The 18,534-nt window shown below is 38.0% G+C and overlaps 1 protein-coding gene across 5 annotated transcripts in view; it reads right to left on the bottom strand.

The window, feature by feature from the left end:
- Positions 1-469: 469 nt before the first annotated feature.
- NPAS3 (neuronal PAS domain protein 3) overlaps positions 470-18,534 on the bottom strand; it is a 607,981-nt gene continuing 589,916 nt past the window's right edge. For 4 of the 5 annotated variants that reach the window (XM_074149299.1, XM_074149300.1, XM_074149301.1 and 1 more), the window contains 3 exons: positions 7,672-7,819; positions 4,529-4,656; positions 470-1,779 (listed from right to left, as the gene is read on the bottom strand). In XM_074149299.1, the coding sequence (XP_074005400.1) occupies positions 470-1,779; positions 4,529-4,656; positions 7,672-7,819 (1,586 nt within the window). The remainder of the gene's footprint in view (positions 1,780-4,528; positions 4,657-7,671; positions 7,820-18,534) is intronic. The other variant, XM_074149303.1, reaches the window with a different exon arrangement.

Below are 18,534 nucleotides of genomic sequence, written 5' to 3'. Positions count from 1 at the left end.
TATCCCCTATTTTAAAGGAATTAGGAACAAAAACCCCTTTTCATTTGACTTAGTCAAACAGGGCACATTGTTTATGCTTGTCTCTTTTAATCTTGATCATATCAAGATCATTTTGAAGTAAAACCAATGGTTGTCACTTTAAAATCTCTTTACCACAACACTGAGTATTCTATGGCAGAGGCATACACATATTAAAGGCATCTTAATAAAGATGCAAAGGAAAAAACACACATCTTAGAAGAAGACAAAATGGCAGGCAACTGGTACTTCGACTCTCTGAAGGCAAAAATAAAAAAATATCTTTACATTAAAGAATAAGTCAAGTTAAAGAGAAAGGGAATGAAATGGGGAGATCGTATTGAGAGAATAAGCTGACCTGCTCAAATTCAAAGTGCTAGAATTAAAGGTCTAAATTAAAACATAGTCTATGCCTCAGAGTATAACACTGAACACAGTATGTGGTCATATTTCAATCCTCTTTCCGTTCCAGAGTCTGTGTAGTGTGAATGCCATTGCTGTACACAGGAAATGGAAGAGTGGAAAAAAGTCCTTCGGCAGTTGTGAACACATTCCCTGCAGGCATTTGGGTCAGACTGGCCCCGCTCACAGCGCTTCCAAACGGTCCCGACATATTGAGTCGGTGAACGTGGTGGTAGAGCATTTCCATCGGTGTTTTAGGATCCAGCCCAAAGCTGGGGCTGTTAACATCAACAAAGTTAACAGCATGGGTGTTGGGGAGGAGGTTGCCCTGCATGGCTAAAGTAACTTCAGCTGGAGCATACCGAATAGTGCCAGTGGTGTAGACCCTCTGAGCAGCAGTGCTGGTCGCAGCAAGGGTTCCCGTTACCCTGTGAACCAAAGGAAGCACCACATTGCCTGCTTGTAACCTCTGAAGGGCTTCCAGGTCCCCAGTGTACAACAAAGAGTTGGAAGTTGTGGGACCTCCTGGATGTTTGTCCCGTGGAGATGCTGAAAGTGGGGGTGACAAAGGGTCAGAGGACACAGGAGCCAAGGCCGAGTTGGATGAGGTGCTGAACTGAGTTTTACGGCTGGCAGTATTTTCAGTCCCTGGTGGGGTGAGAACGGAGTCTGGAATGGAGACATGTAAACTACTGCTGGCTTGGGGGGAAGGGAAGTGCTCGGAGCTGGGGGGCTTGGTCATACTGTAGGGTGATTCATTCCTTGAGATTTCCCTGTTGGGTGGGTAATTCCAAATACTGCTATCATTATCAAAATTGATAGGTTCTGAGATTTCTGTTTTAATTTTGAGCACTGAGGCACTGTTTGGCGACGAGAGCAGCTGCGGCTGGTCCACCAAAGCTGAGTCAAGTCCATTTGGACTTGAGGTGCTTGACAGCCTTCTCCGGGTCATGCTGCCTCCCTTTTGCTTTTTTCTCCTCTTCTTCCTCTTTTGATGTTTGCTGGAAGACTGGGCATTTACTTCCCCTGCACTGTCTGAGTCCTTGGCACTGTCCGAGGTCAGTGATTCACAGTTCTGCAGCCGCAAGTCTGACTCACTCTCAACATAGCGCTCCACCTTGATCTGCATAGAGCCAAGAGTGCCAAAACTGTCCTCAGGGGCCTTTTGATTCTCGAAGTCAGAGTTTTCAAAGCTGTCATCACTGTCCCTGCTGTCCTGGTTGCTGGAGCTGTTCCCATCATCATTACAGTTCATTTCGTTATCTGACTGATTTCCTGACTTTTTCCTGTCGGATTCAGGGTCTTCACTGTTTTCTGACTGGTTTCCTTTCTCATCTGACTTTGAGTTCTCATTGTCCTCTGGAGCAAAAGGAAAGTGAAACAAATCATTAGCAACAGGAACATAATATTATAACCCGAGTCCAGATTTCTACATACCAATGAGATCCGATAGCCGTAAACTTTTTTTGGCAAAAGCCGTTCTCTTCTACAGAGCCACAAATTTTTGCAACGTTGTGTTGGGAGAGTTTTGATCACCATGAATCTCTCTGACTCTGCATTGTTAATGCACTAAAAAGCCTATGCCATATGGCCTGCACCTTGACTGAGGGGGACCTTCTCATCTGTTTGCTGGATAAGAACCATTTTTACAACAGTGAGCACAACAGCACTGTGGCTGTGTCATCCAAAGAGGAGTCTGTGAACAATCCCATTATAACCATTATGTTTTGGTGATTGTTCTTGCACATCCATGTTCTACAGTGGGCAGGCATCCAGGTGTAGTGCTATTTACTAATGAAGACTCTAGTCATTTCATCTCATTTTCCTCTCACTATTGCCACTTTTGACGTGGCAGAGTGTCTCTGACTTCAGTGGAATTACTGCTGATTTCTTCCTGTGTAAGAGGAGAAGCGGGTCATACATGTATAAATCTGAATGAATAAACCAGTTATAACAATTTTTTTCATTGCTGGACTGTCTGCTCATATCCCCCTGAAGGGCAACAAATGAAAAAAAAAAAAAACCAAACCAGAAAAAAAATTCAGGCAGTGAATTAAACTCTTGATTGATCCAAATCATCTAAGGGCCATTGAAATAGCCCAGCTACAGCACTGAGAAGCTGTCAGTCTTGTCTGAATTCATTTAATTGTGTTTTAGATTTTTACCTAATTCTAATATGGATGAGATAAACACTCTAGCCCACTGGGCTCAGACAGCCAAAGCAACTTTGAGAATGAATACTCTCCATTATCATACTATGTTTGAAAGGGTCATGAAAGGCTTCAGGACACCCTGTCTTTTACAGACCAGCCAGAAATCTTTTGTTGTGAAATAAAAGATGTTTTTTCACTCATCAGAGCCAAGTACTACCCTTTTCAATATACTCATTTTAAGGGGAGGGGGGAAGGGCCAGTTTTTCTCTAAAGATTGGTTACTCCTGGAGCCATGTCAATACCGAACAGTTTCCCAGAAGCGGTGGAGAAAGTGGGCTTGACAAGGAAGCTGACTGAGGATTCAGCGCAATGCCCAAGTCACTTAGTGGGACTTCTGCTTGAGTCAGCAGCAGCAGTGACCCTCCCTTTTGAAAAGTAAAACCCACAGAAGCAACGTTAACAGCCACAACCCTCTAAATCTCATGCAGCTTTTTGTTCAACCTAGGGCTGAATTTCTACTACTTTTTTTAAATTTTATTTTACTGAAGATGCTTTCTTTTAAGGCCATGGTTTCTACCTGGTCAAGAGTGGGCTTAGGGTGAGGTAGTCTAAAGCTGCACAAAATTTGCCTGGGATTTTATCAGAGCTTGAAACGAACATGTTGGTTTAATCAAAGATGCTGTTCTGATTTCAGGTCCTTTTGGCATTTCTATTTAATTCTTTTGTAAGAAACAACTCCTTGCCTCTGCTCTCTTCAAAGACTCCTAGACACCTCATTCTGCGATGTACACATCTGTCCATCTTTGAAGGATGCTCTCTTCCTCTGTATCAGCCTTAGGAGTCATGAATGCACATGTGCTTCTCACCTGGAGAAACTTACAGTGCACATGGGAAATGCAAACTGTTCTCCACGTGTGTTATTTGGCTATTTAGGAACAAGACAGCATAAAGTAAGCTCTGGGAATGGGTGAACAGATTCCCAATGATAGTGGGCAACAAGCCTGTATGTGTGCCTAATGTTGACTTCAGCCATCAAACCAAGCTGTTAAAGGAGAAAAAATAAAGGCAAAAGATCAAAGGGAACTGCCATATCATATAATATAGCATTAAGACCTGATCCTCTTGCTTTTCCTTGATTTATGTCAGTTATCTATTTTCTCCAGATTTTTTTGGTTGTTATAGAGATGAGAGAAACATTATATATATATATATATATTGCATACTACAGCAGAGTAACACCCTTAGTTTTTGGGCCACAGGAAACCATGCGCCTTTCAAAGTCAGATGATCTGTACCTGCGCCTAGGTATCCACTTTTAAAACTAATGGGGAATCTGTGAACCATCTGTGCACTGGACCATCTGTAGGACTAATTTACACATTGAGTTTGACAAGCACATTTAGCTTTTAAAAAACAGCTGAAGTCCCAGACTTAGAGAGCTTAGAAACAAGTGCTTGAACCCATACCTTCTAATAAAATATCATTCTTATAACCCAAGAAAACCCTCAAATTTTGCAATCTTCACTGCCCCCTAGCGAGAATCTTCAAAAATGTATTTATACAGGAAGAAGGGTCATAAAGATCAACAGAAGGGACTTAACTTCAGAACGTGCGCATACTCTGGAAAGACAAGAACTAGAATTACATTCAACAGTTACAATCCCAGGTCCCCTGCACAAGGCACAGTACCTCTTCATGAAACTCAGCTGGGAAATTAAATATTTAATTCAGGCAAGGATGCGTGCATCTTCACAGAGAGAAGAGAAATATTGAGGAAATGGAGATACTGTGGAAATGTTGAGGTCATGAAGATATTTTTGCTAATTTTACAGGATTTCTTTTGTTGCTGTTTTTGGTTTTTGTTATAATGGAACAATCCTTGAGAAGTAAAAGCAACTGGAAAGCTAACCACGTGGCTCTCATGATATGAACCTTTTGTGTCTGTAAAAGCACACCATGTGTGTTACCTGAGTTGTCCTTTGAGTCCGATTCAGAGTCAGAGGTCTCCGAGGATTCTGAGGTTTTTTCTGGCAGATGAGGAAGTTGTGCAATATCCATTGGAGTGTCCTTGTACTCTGGGTTACTGAAGAGGAGACAGCAAATATAAACACAATTGGATGATTTGCAGTTTCATGGGTTTTCCCTCTTTCATACCAAAGTTCAGGAACAAAGAACGTAAATAGGAAGAATAGCAGAGCAAACACAGAAACACACGTTTTCAGCTCCTCAGAGCTTCACAGCAGGGATTTTATGAAGGTTTATTTTAATACTGCTGTCAAATACTTATATTGACCATGTACTAAACCTCGATTCTAGTGAAGTTTTAGAGCTATCAAAGCATTCTTACTGAAGTGGGACACCATGGTTTGTGCAATATCTAACAGTAAAGCTACACTGTGCAATCATCCAACAACAAAATACCTCGATTTCGATCCCATTACTGTGCCTGGAAGGACAGAGAGGGGGTTTTAACTTTTCCAATCTGTTTCTCTCCCACCGGCAATGTCTATTAGAGTTATCTCTGTAACAATGTTCTCTATCAACCTTGCCAGAGCCCTTTCAATACCTGTTTTTCTCAGCATTCCTGTTTTCCACACTTTAATCAAGCAGACCATACATAAAGTTAGTAAGAAGGTGCTCAGTTAGGGTTAGAGAAAATGACCACTGTTCAAAAGAATCTGGCCAAAAATAGATAAAAAAGGTTATGTATTTTTTAAACACTGCACACATGCATCCACATCACCAAGAAACCAAAAGCAACCACTATAACTATATGACAGATGCACATGTGCATGTTAAGATGCATATGTTAGGGATAAAGAACTGTCAACACACCCATTATAATCATATCTTCATCTGCTCATGTGGTGCTCACCTGTGACTTGTTAGCAATGAACATGACTGCAATGTAAAAAAGCTACACTACCAGAGAAACTGAAAAAAACCCAACCCGATGCTTTTTCTTGGTTTGTTCCTTTTAAAATGTGTTCCTTTCCTAAATCTGTGCAAAGGCAGGGAAACAGACACAGCTAGACATAACTGGCATAGGAATGTTGAAAATAAACAAGATCTTTAATAATATTTGAATAGGTGAGTAATTCTATGCAGTTCAAATTACAGCCTGGTGATACAGCAGAAAATCCACAGTCCTGCATAGAACAATATGAGGCAGGACTGGGGGTGACTGACACACTATCACAATGACAGTGTGCCCATATTCAGCCTATTACAGTGTGCTGTGAAAATTCAGAGTTCACACAGTTCACTTTGAAATGCCATTCTTATGATTATCATCTTTATGGTTTTGTCCTGACAAAGTGACTTTATTCTGTTGCATCCCAGTGCAGTCCCAAAATTTGCCCCCTCCAAGCAAAAGATGTTTGAGGGCTTTCACACTGTGAATAACAACTTGCTAGAACAAGAACAGCATTAATCCTCCCTGTCACTATAATTAGTCTATCCTTTTACAGACAGCTGAATCATACTTTCTAATGCATGGAAATATATACAGACCAGTACTCCTGCTAGGACTAGACGTAATTATGCCTTGATCTGTCATTAAAATATTATTTGGACATTTGGATCTTTCATGGTTCCAGTACTAGGAGAAATCTAAATTAAAGATACAAATTCAGTGGAGAAGCTAATCTTTCTCTAACAGACCAGTGAATGGACTGCAGCAGAAAAATCAAGTTCTGGAAGCAGACTTTGGGAAGACCACACTGCTTTTCTTTTTTTGTTAGCTATATTCTGTTGGTAGAGAAAATAATTTTTGTGGGGTGTTTGTCGACTAGGTCCACCTATTGCCTGGACTGGGGCAGTGATGCTGTACTTCCAGTTCAGAATTAGCAGACTTAACCTGCCCTCTTGAAATGCTGCTTTCTGCCTCACTCCTGCAAAAAGAGATGAAATGTAGCAGGATAAGGCTATATTCAGAAATGCCTGTGCTCAATCATAGCAGGACAGAAACATGCAAGCCCAAATGAACACACCACTGCTGTGGAAGGTTTCCCACAGTATCCCTCAATGCTCTCCTGCCAGGGGTTGCTTCCTCCTCTGCCCCAAAAGGAGAATCAAAAGTATTTCAACATGCAAGTTGAGGCAGGCACAGTCTCTTCAGGGCTTGCTGGACTGGGCATAATAAGTCACAATCTAACCCCTAGACATCACTTTGAACTCTCATGGCATCAAAGGGAATGTAACAAACCATGACAAGCAACTTGAAAGGAGAACAGGCCAGAAAATGACAATTGCATTTCATGACAATCTCAAGGTTTCAAATTTTATTTGTTTGTTTGTTCTGCTCTGGAATGAGACAGAAAACCCCCAAATCTTATTGAACATTTTCTCAAAACAGAATGTGTTGAAAGGTATTTTCAGATGAAAAAGGTCAGGTTTATAATTCACTGTCTCTCAGTAACTGTTGGTCTTCCTTGAGCTCAGATACCCGTCCTTTAAAAATACTTGTGCTTTGGTAAAGCAGAATTTCTCAGGGGAGAGCCTTTCATTCAAGATATTACTACTATTTATGTCTAAAATAGTTCTAATAGTTAAAATACTTTTAATTACTACTTTTATATTTAAACCCCACTTTGCATTTTTCAGTGTGAATACTGTCTGATGATTTACAGGAGCAACATAGTAGTTGAAGGCTTTTCTCCTGGGAAAATTCCTCCCTCTGGAGTGAACTGGAAAACATCTTTCAGAGAGACATTTTTGTAGCATCCCAGAAGTTTCCTTCCGTGCATTTTCAATAACCAAATAAACCAGTGCCCAACACTTCATACCAGATTTTATAATATGACTACTGAAAGTTGGTATGGATCATTTTTATCTTTGAGCTCGGGTTGAGCAGATTTCAAGGCAGTGCATTTGAAGGCTAAGGCAGCATAACAATCCAAGAATATTCCAGTGTCCTGAGACACGACAGATATTTCAATAAATACAACCAAATGGCACTGGTTTTGAGGTGGACCATATGAAGATTTCTTCTCTTTAACTTTCTCCAGTAGGCAACTGTTTTTTCCCTAAAACTCTCACCAACAGAGAGAAGCAACAGAGACAGGAGTTCACTGAGAGAAGTGACTGGAAGACCTACCTGAGAAGGTAATTGACCCAGATGATATTCTTCTCACTTGCGTTCTTGGCATTGACAGCTATGGTTGCACTAGACTGTATCCAGATATAACCTCCGTTCTTCTGCATCCAGCGGTAATACTTTGTTACACATTGACCCTTATTCAGCACTAGCAAAAAAATACAAACAAAACAGAAGCACGATACAGTGCATTTTAGAACTGTGGTAAAATGATTTTCATTGTACAACAAGCCACAAGTATGAGTAGAAGATATTTGGCTTCCTTTAGGTTTAATGCAGAATGCCAGTGAGAAGACAAACAGGATCTGAAGTTCAGTATAACTAGCTGTATGTTTTACAAGTTTTTAAAGTATAATTTTAATCTGTTTTTGGAAACTCTAGTGGAAGAAGAAAAGTAAAAAGAACTACAAATCTCTGGTTCACAGAATACTTATTGCTGTGTGGACATTTTCAATGCACTCAATGTCAAACTGCAAAAAAAGAAAAAGGAAAAAAGAGGCAAATTTATATGTGATTTATTCATAGCTCCTAGGTAGACCTCTTTGAGATTCTGGATATTTGAAAGGTTTGGGAAGATACTCTACCCCTGCTGCTTTGATCATTTCTCCTTATTGCAGGCGATATCAACCACTGAACTTATACATCTGTTTCTTTGATCTTGTCAAACAGAATTTACAGTTCTCAGATGAACCAAATCTCCACTGGTCAGTGGGGGGAAAGTCTTGGGAGAATTTACTTTCTACCACAGCAAAGTAAATCCACCAACAGACTGAGAAAGAGGCCTAAGGGAGGCACAGAATGGCTTCGTTAGAGCCAAAGAGTGACAGCTTTCTCCGATGTTTGAAATATACTAGGAAACAGAAACAAGTAAAAGCGATCAGTAATGTGAAACGGTGTTATTAAATGCTCACAGCAAGAAGGCTTAAAAATACAGATGTTTAAAGTAATACTTCAGCCAAAATATTGCCAAGTTGAAGCAAATTTGGCTTGGATCTGAGGTTTCAGTGTCAGGAGAAGGGGATGAAATGCAAATCTTTCAGTGGAAGGGAGCAGCATGGTTTTAAAGAAAACCTAAACTATAAAAAATCTGGGTGCTGTTGATACTGGAGCACTTACTCTTCTCTCTGCTACTTGCTAATCCCATAAAGCTTTGTGCACTAGAGGGCAGTGTGCATTCATATACACCTTCTGCTTTTGTCATGTCCTTGTCTCCGTCTGCTAAAATGAAAAACCTCTAACTGCTGTAATAAATTTGGCTAAATTAGCTGCTAAATGGTTATCTCAAGTAATATGTATTTGCATTAATCATCTTGCTCTAAACCAGAACAAGCCAGAGTCCTAAAGACGTAGTAAATTCATATTGTCCATTTAATTACGGCTAATAAGTGCTTCATATACAATAGTTTCATGAAGTACATTTTGATTTTTTTTTTGTAGAGGGAAAAGAAAAAAGTCACTTTGGAAAAGAATAAGTATTTAAGGCAGTTAAAGTTTCTACAATAAATGTGACAAATGACACTTTGGAGCTTTCAAGTTAACCAAATGTCTATACGCCTAATTATACATATGAATGTATCTATATCTAAATCTGTGTAAAACAGATATCTACAGAAAAAGATATTTACAAAGGCAGCCATACAAACACAGACGCTTTCTTACCTTGGAGGGATCCCCCAATCCCCACTCCAATTTTTCAAATACTGAATAAAGAAATGCACGTAAAAAAGTGCAATGTAAAATGAATATAAAGTGGACGTTAGGTTCAGCTGCAATATGAACAAATATTTGTGATTTGGGTCCTGTTGTATTTCAGCAACCTCTAGTTAACTAGGTTTGTTTCTAGCAGAGACGACAAGTTTCCCTAAATTTTTACTTTTGTATTTCAAGCTCTAAATATTCTGCTATGATAATTCATTGGCTTCATTATACAGTAGAATAAAGATAAAATATGAACAACTGACTACCCAGCATTTCTGTCAAACCAATGTTGTATGCCACTTTAGAAAACAATCTCACATAAATTAGCCCAACTTTATCAGTTATGAAGAAAAAGGGAAGAAAAATACTGCTGCAAGTTTTGATTACAGTAGACTTTTCCATTACAGTAAATCAGGACATTCAAAATACTCTGCTTACAGCTGACAGTAAAACTGATAAGCCTGGAAGTCTGGAGTGATATTGCCTCCTTTTGGTAACCTGAACTCCCACAGGTTTGTGCAGAAACTAGTAAAATCTATTTGCACTTGTATCTACTAATTATACTGTCATCTCCTTTATAACAGTTTCTATCTGAGGAGTTTGACATGCTATACAAACACCAAAGGATGAATCCTCACAACTGCCCACATGCACATTTGGAAGTCAAGGTACCAGGTGAGTCACTAGCTAGTGATGAGGAGCACACTGCAGTTCTGCATAGTGGTAGCTATGAGGACCCAGATCCTCTAGCTCTTCCAGTCCATTTCATCCTAGACACGTCCCTCCTCCTTCAGCACCTTTTATATTGGTTGTTGCAACACTGCAAAAGTCTATGTCATGAGCTGAAGAGAACATTAATTTCAGAACTATGGAAAAAAGGATGAAAGTAAGACCTTATAAGATATTTCTGAAGGAAAAGGTACTTGCCATTTCAAGAAAGAGAATTCAGTGCATCAGAGTTGTATACAAACCATCTACAGTCAGTTCAGGCTCCCAAACTACTATATATCCAAAGAATATTTGAAATAATGCCTTGAAAATGAGCTTTCCATGAAGTTCATCTACCTGCAAATTCCCACTCTCTATTTGGCCAGCTCAGATATATTACCACATACACAGGATTTTCCTTCCTGCATCTGTCTAAAGCATGTTTCGTATGAGAGATTTGTGGACCACGCTCTGAAGGAAGTCCCACGACTCAATATAAAAATTCTCTCTGTAAAGAGATTCTCTGGCAGACCAGCTGTGCCGTGCTGCTAAATCTGGTTCTTACATCCTTTGAGAGTGAACTAGGCACCCCCAAGCCAGTTCTGAAACCTCATAATATAGCTTGGGAAGAAATTTCTCAATGTGATGAAAGAGAAAGAATGAAAAAAAATTGAAATGCTTTCTAATTCATGGTGTTTTTTAACTGTTAGCATTGCCAAGCTGAAACTTAGAAATTAGATGAGAATTTTGAGAAAACAAGCAACTAGAAGGACACATCAGGAAGGGAAAACCATCTGGTTCATTGCTGTCCTAGTCAATACTTACTTCCTATCCTTACTCAATAAGTAAAACCCGGATTGGTTTTGCAGTTACAAGGAGTCCATTAATAAAGTTACTGATTTGGAGAAGAAATGAAAGTAAAGAATTAGTCCACCCTAAGCTCTATTTGTGAAGTTATGTTTTCTTACTAGCAACAGACCACACATTTCGGTTCAGCATAAACTTTGAAAAAGTAATGCCATGTGGACCACATACTGAACTTATTCAGGCTGTACTTAAGACAAATCCTGTACTGAGAATCAGGGTTCAGCTCTGTATTTTTGAACACTGGAAAATGCAAAGAGTTTTAATTTTCTATTTGTATTATACATGGAGTATCCAGTCTGGCAGACAATGCAGTACAGGGAAAGGTGAAACTTGTGACTGCATTGGTGGGATGGCTCGTGTGACTGAAGTTATCAGGATTATGCAGGACTGGGTGTATCAGTCCATTTGTAAGAATAGCAGGGGAGGTGAGTTCTCTTCAGGCTTAGTTTCTTCTGCTACCCAATCCATAAATCTCCAAAATGTTAATGGGAGTTACACATTCAAAATAAAGAGGAAAAAAAGGCCTTGTTACTAAGTCACATTGTGTGGAAATACACAAACACTGGATTCTAACACTGGATTTCAGCTTAATAGCCGTCAGGAACAATCTTTACAGTGAGTCTAACTGTAAACAGGAGAATGAAACAAATCTTAAATATTAGGAATAGGATGACATAATTATATAGCTATACAAACATATATATAAAAACTGTTTAATCAAAAGGAATAACTGAGGGTTAATGTTTTAAAACTAGTGAACTTTACGTTAGCTGCACAGATATATTCCCTAAAATGGTGGATGCTAAACTTGACTAAAATTTGCTGAAAATGTTACCTAGTTACTCAATTTGAATTCCGTGGTTAGCATGCAAGAAATGCACAGTATATCATGCTAAGAACTAAAAAAAAAATCTCACTTATTTCTTAAAGTATGAATATATTGCTATGTACACAGCTCCCAACAGAGGGATTTCAGTTTTCCTTGGTAGCTTTGCGCACAGCAATATTCTTGTAGCGGTGGAGTGAAAGAGGGGGGAGAAGAAGAAACAGTCAGTGTTCTTTGCAGGAACCTATTTCTGTTAGAAAATCAAAATAAATCAGTACAAGTTTGTCTTCAGAAATATGGTTACAAAAAGAAAAAGAACATAGTTTCTTCCTGTAAGGCTGTTCTGAGAAATCAAAGCCAAAGCTTCTAAATAGTGAGTTGTGTTTTAAAAGAAGGAAGTAGCTTAATTCAGTTTGAAGAGAAGATGAAGAAATTGTGTATCAAAAGCAGTCTTTTAGCAAAGTCTCTTACAAAAGGACATTTTACTCATGTGCATATGCATTTAAAAGCTACTCTATATTGCGTATTCAGGTAAGTATTGAGTAAATAGGAAATGATGAGATCATCTTACATATTCACACAGCTTCACAAAGAGGCTCTTTATAATTGGTGAAAATATCGAGGTTGCATCTGCTGGGCTATTCACCCTTCTCCTTGAAATACCTTTATCAGTGACTGGATGGTATTGATACTGAATTCCCCTTGTGATAAACCTATAAGAATATTTTTAATTTACTGCATGAGGATGAAAATGCCATACTTAATACCATAGTCAGATACTTAGCTGCAGCCACAAGTACTCTTTCTACATTCACAAAACTGGCAGACGAAACATGAAAAGGAATACTGACTCTTTAATCTCCACTTCTCCACCTAAGGCCCAAGGCAAGCTGACAGGGTAACTTCGTTCTGGAAACAGAGGTTTTTTTATTTTTTTAATTCTGGATTACTTTTTCTTCTGCTTTTGAAAACTGCGGGCTATAGGGGAATGAACCTGGCATAGACTTAAAACAAGAACAAGTTTCTTTATCTGAAAAGTTACAGTCCTTGATGCTTATAGGAAGGTCATTTTCAAAACCCACAGGAAAAATAGCATCACAGCCAGAAAGAGTGCATTAAGTGCCTTATTTGGTTGTAACAGAGACAGTTTTTCATTTATAACAGCTCCGAGGATCAAGTAAGCCTTTGATGTTGTAAGGACTTTTCTATAGATTTTGCAATTAGTGAGTTAGATGTTTTAAATAGTAGGTATCCACAAATTGGATTTTAGCAATGAAAAGAAAGTACTGAACAATATTTAGCAATGTTAAGTGATGTTTGTTACCTAAACAGAATTACGAGCTAGATGAAAGGAGATCCGTAGACATTCTGTGAGCAAACGTGCCAACTATATAATTCTCCACAAACACTTCAATTTTCGATTTACTACATGGGGTGGGATGAGGAGGAGGGGAAGTAAGCCAGGACAATGTGCAAATGCATTCTCTACCCACCAGGCCAAAAGCGTGGTCTCCACAGCAGATTGCTTGGGGAAGAATGCTACCTTCCCATCACAAAAGTCTCCATGGGTCATGTCGCTCTACCTCCCCTCATTGCAGACAGTTGCTTACCAACACTGTGTGATTTACAGTATCTCAACAGAGTTCTCTTAAGAAAAATAGGAAGATGATAACTGTTTAGAAAAATATTGGTTCTGTGAAAACTGCATTTTACTCACACCGTATGACAGGAGAAAGCCCTGAGTGCTGGACAGAGAACATCTTTTTTAGGTTTGGGTAGGATGCAGTGTATTCTGTCAATAACAGAAGTCAGTGTTATTATCAGTGGCTGCTATCACGATATGAATATTAGACAGTGACAGTAATAATTGCTGGCTTCTAAACATAAATTCATCTTTTCTAAAGTCAAGGAGGAAGTAGCAGGTCAGATTAATGAAAGAAAACTATACCTCACTGGTACTCAAACTCCCACCTAACTTCTTCATTCACTGGGATAATTCTTTTAAGCATATACAGTTACTCTAAAAATGCCAAGTGTGGCATTTTGCTTACTTCTGCAACATGGAATACTGTTTAATCTTTCAGTGTACATATGGGATGTTACATACATAAATACCTGAAAAATTAGGCAAAAATAAGGATCAACAACCTTGTAGGAAAAAAAAAAAAAGCCTTAATCAACTATTTAGAAAAACTGGAAAGCTTAAGAATCTCAAAAAAACTATGCAATATTTTTCCTGCTTCACTTTGCAGAAAAGCAAATCTTAAAAGTGGTCTGAGCCAAACTGAAAAAAATGTCGATTCGTATTAGGATCGAAGTTTGTAGCTCAAGGTCATTGCTTGCCAAATACAGTGAAAAAAGTATTGCATGATATATGACCAGCTAGGGAAGAAAAGTAACTCTAATAGTGAAAATAGTTTGGGAAAATATTCATGGATTTCGTAATGTATCCTAATCCCAGAACAGTGATACTCCAGTGCTCTGAAAATTCCTAGCCTCTGCTAGAGATTATACCTTCATTTGATTCCAAATTATCTCAGATAAGGACCAGAAAGAAGTTTTGTTTAAAATCAACACTATGTTATCAGTATACATGACGTCAGTTCACAGTACCAGTACAAATTTGTTAAAATCCAGCAAAAACAGAAAAAAAAGCATTTCCCAGCGCTAAGCACAAATCATCATTTCCTACTTGAACAATAGAGACACTTTTCTTCCCCTCTGCCTTTCATGGTGGTTATAACATACCATTTGCCCATGGTCCATCATTGAAAATTACAATTTTATAATTATGCTTAACAATAACTATTAACAAGAATATATAATTCTAGGTAGGATGTTTATTTTAAAACATTATGTAGGTATTGATCAAATATAATGACAGAATTATAACATGTAATTCAATGTATCACTAGACGGAGTCTTCCACAGAAGCTTACAGCATGCATAACAGAAAACTTTTCTGTTGTTTCTATAGATAAAAATGACATAAATAAACTAACTAAGTTTGTTTTAACAATAAACTGGATTGAAAAATGAACACTAGATTTGTCTACCTGGGATTCTCTAGGTTTTCTTCTCTCTTTCATAACTTTTCTGTTCCCTCATGATTTGTCTGTCTCCCCATGACTTTTAAAACTTCAATCCTGCCATAAAGTGATTTCCTTCTGCTAATATTGAAATGGTCATTTAGAAACCCAAGCTTGCTTTGAACACCAACTTCAGACAGAACTTCCATTATCATTAATGAACTCTCTCTGTTCAAACTGGAGGGGAAAATGAAATCCCAGATCCAAATTTTGCCCTCAGCTACTAAAACGCAACATCAGAGGAGAAATTTGGCCCTGCTTGCTCAAGAAACATAAATCTGTCGTCCATCTCTCCACTGATATTAATGTCCATCATATGACAACCTATGTAAGATTAATGACTTTAGAACATAACCCTTTCCATCCCAAATGTTATCAGCAGACTATACACAACTATATCTCCTACAAATAGGAAAAGAGACAGAAGTTTCACAGAAGCAGATTTTTACAATATTACTTCTCTTTTTGAATTTCATAGGTTAAAGATAGTCTGTTGCAAGGGACAGGATCCCTTTAAACATGCTTTCATTTCTGGGATAAGAGTCCCTGTTTGGGTAATCGGACTGAGCGAAATGAGTGCTTTTCTCAGCCTAATCTCTAGAGGAAAGGAATCCACAGCACAGTGTCATCGTGGTACGGCACAACTGATTGTTCAAATACCCTTCTGACCACCACAAAGATTCATCAACATCTTACATTTGGCAGTAAACTACATTAGACATTTTCAAAGCATATTGTCCCTTTCTACCAGATAACTTGTAAAAAGAAAAGAAAACAACCCAAAACTTTCCACCTTTCTCTACAAGCCTCAAAAAGATAGCCTAGCACTAACAACAACAACAACAAAATCCCTTGTAAATATAAATAATAAATAATAATAAAAATGTAATAAAAATAAAAGAACTTCTGATAAGTAAGAAACTTATGATTTTAGAACAATTACCTAGTAATCTGTGGACATCTGGTACAAAGGCTTCAGATGTTTGGCACGGCATTCCCAAAAACCCACTGAGCCAAAGTCCCCAACACCAGCCCACTCGCCTTATAAGTTTTCAGACATCAAAATTAACATTGATCCATCACTGGCTACATCAATCATGGATGGCAAAGCCACAAGTGATTTATGCAGGTTCTTTCACATGAGTGCTAATAAGACCCACTGCCACACCATCACATATCTGATATATGCTACGCATTTTACTGATACTATTTTCATATTCTTCCAGCTTTGAAAACTGTCTCCCTCAGAGACATAAGGTCAACTGTCCAGACCTTTGAAAAATAAAAATAAAACGAAAAAACTCGATAGCACTAATATGTTTCTAAAAATCTGGAAAGATCTAGATCTGTAACAGTTTCTTCACATCTTCACGCAGTGATATTTTAGGATGGAGTATTTCACAGCCTAGCAAGGTCCAAAAAATATTCTTAATTTGTCCTTCATTTTCAATGGAGCAAACTGTTTCTGACTTAGACCACAAAGTGATGTAGACTTTTTGTCTCAGTAATCTTGGAGTGAACCTCAGGTAAAAAGGTAAAAAGATATGTGGCTGAAGTACTTTTCCCCTTCAGTTTTAAAATGGCACATGTTTACATTATGTAGCAAAAGCCACCACAGAAATAGTTTAGTGGACAGAGTGAAGGTGAAGCTGCTGGAGGTGCACAGTAAAACCTTTTATTCCCATGGCTTTGCAATTTATCATGTACTTCTGCAATCTATCATAAGAATAATATCAAAGTATAAATTCATCTTTGGGGTTGGAAATTTTGAGCATAAAGAGACTTTTGAAAAAATGAAATTATTAAGGGATTAACTGGGAAACCAGAGGTTCCCAGCAGAAGTCGGAGCTCAGCCTTCACTCTATAGTCCCTTAATGCAGTAGCTGTACTTATACAGGTGGTACCACATGCATTTTTAATGTAAAAATAGAAGAGTTTAGGTGTACCATTCAACTGATTGTGAGCAATGGAAGACTTACAATGGAAAGCCTACAACTTGAAATGGGAATGTATTAATCAGTATTGCATTAAACAGATTTAGCTTGAAGATGAAATAGCATTGGGAATTAAGTTAAAGGATTATTGATGCAAACTATGTCTGAGGTATCTCGCAAAATAACTGTACATCGCTAAGCTATAGAAGGCAAAACTGTGCAATTAGGCTCAGCAGCTAATGGTTTAAATAGCTTAATGTTTTAGCATTGTAGAGTTTTGTGCTTTGTTTACTACCCAAAAGATCTGATGCTTCTGGCAAACTCTTATATACTTTACACACAGAAAACATTTGTCCAATAGCACACAATTTGCATGTGAAAAACTTAGCCACAAAATATCATGAAGATTAGAAATTTATCCCAATTTAAAATGATTTATGAATGTTTATACAGTAATTAAAATACCAAATATTACAATAGTAACAACCGTCCTCCACAAACAAAAATGTAAGCAATAGTATAAATTCTCATCTTTCAAGGAACGAACCAACCATGAGCTAATAGTGTATTATGGAGAAAACACGGGTGCAAGGCATAGGTAATTGCACCCTGCAAAGTGTTTCCCCCTTCTTCTAAAGAAGTAACCAGCTTTGGTCAGAGAGCAGACAAAGAAATTAAGCTAGACAGACTAGCATCTCCCATAACCCAAAGAAGTACTTGCAGGAACAAACACAACATCTGCAGGATTTCAGAGCATAGCTAAAAGACATGGAACATACACACTCTTGGTTACGTGCACATCTCTTAGGTTTCATTAGGACTGAAAAACAAACACTAAGCATGGGCTAAAACCAAAGTCCATGCTCATTTTTCTCCTGATTTGAATAAAAAAGCTGTTTTCTTTATATGCTTCAGTTTATTCTAGTTTCTTATCTCCTGTTCCCTCATCCTGCTTTATCACCACTATCTCCAGTCCAAAGGACATAAGGATGGCAGTCTCCAACACAGAAATATTTGCTGGCCTGTAGTATGGACAAAGAAGAAGATTGTGCAGGTGGTCAGATCAACACTTCTGCAACACTTTGAAAACAAGATACACTAGATCATCATCAGGATGCCAGGCGGGCTTGGTTTAAGAATTAGCTAAACACCAGACATTCTATCAGCCTAATTTAGAATCAATCTTGCTTTTTAGTGATGATAATAAACTTGTACAAACATGAGATTCATTTGTATATTTTAGCATTTTATTTCAGTCCCTGAATGCAAAACCTGACATTGGAATCAGTTTGATTTTTTTGGTGATTGAAGATATTAAGCACTACAAGAGCATTGAAATTTCGATCTGATTAGGATAAAAATTCCTCAGGATCAAAACACTTCTTTTTTTCCCCCTACAGTTTTACTAATTGTGTGCTACTTGACATTGCAGAGTTATTCCACAGCATGATAGCAAAATATGTGAAGTGTATTTTACTGTTAGAAATTATCAACTCATTCTATTTGTTTTTCATGTGTTTGAGGTTATTAAGAGAATAAAAAATTATAACTGATGTGCATAAGTTAAAAGGGTTATTTCAACTACAGCTGATAGGCTAAACCACTAAGCAATATTTTGTGCGGCAATAGAATTTTTCTACTGAACATACATAAAAGAAATCATGAATATATAACTGATTTAAAAGCAGACTGAGGGGGTAATATCCCTTGAAAAATAGGGGGGCCATGAAAAAGGTGAATG

Source organism: Numenius arquata, chromosome 6 (genome assembly GCF_964106895.1).
Source record: "Numenius arquata chromosome 6, bNumArq3.hap1.1, whole genome shotgun sequence".
NCBI lineage: Eukaryota > Metazoa > Chordata > Aves > Charadriiformes > Scolopacidae > Numenius > Numenius arquata.
Note: the sequence above shows the minus strand (reverse complement) of the source record. Positions and strands in the feature narration are given on the sequence as shown.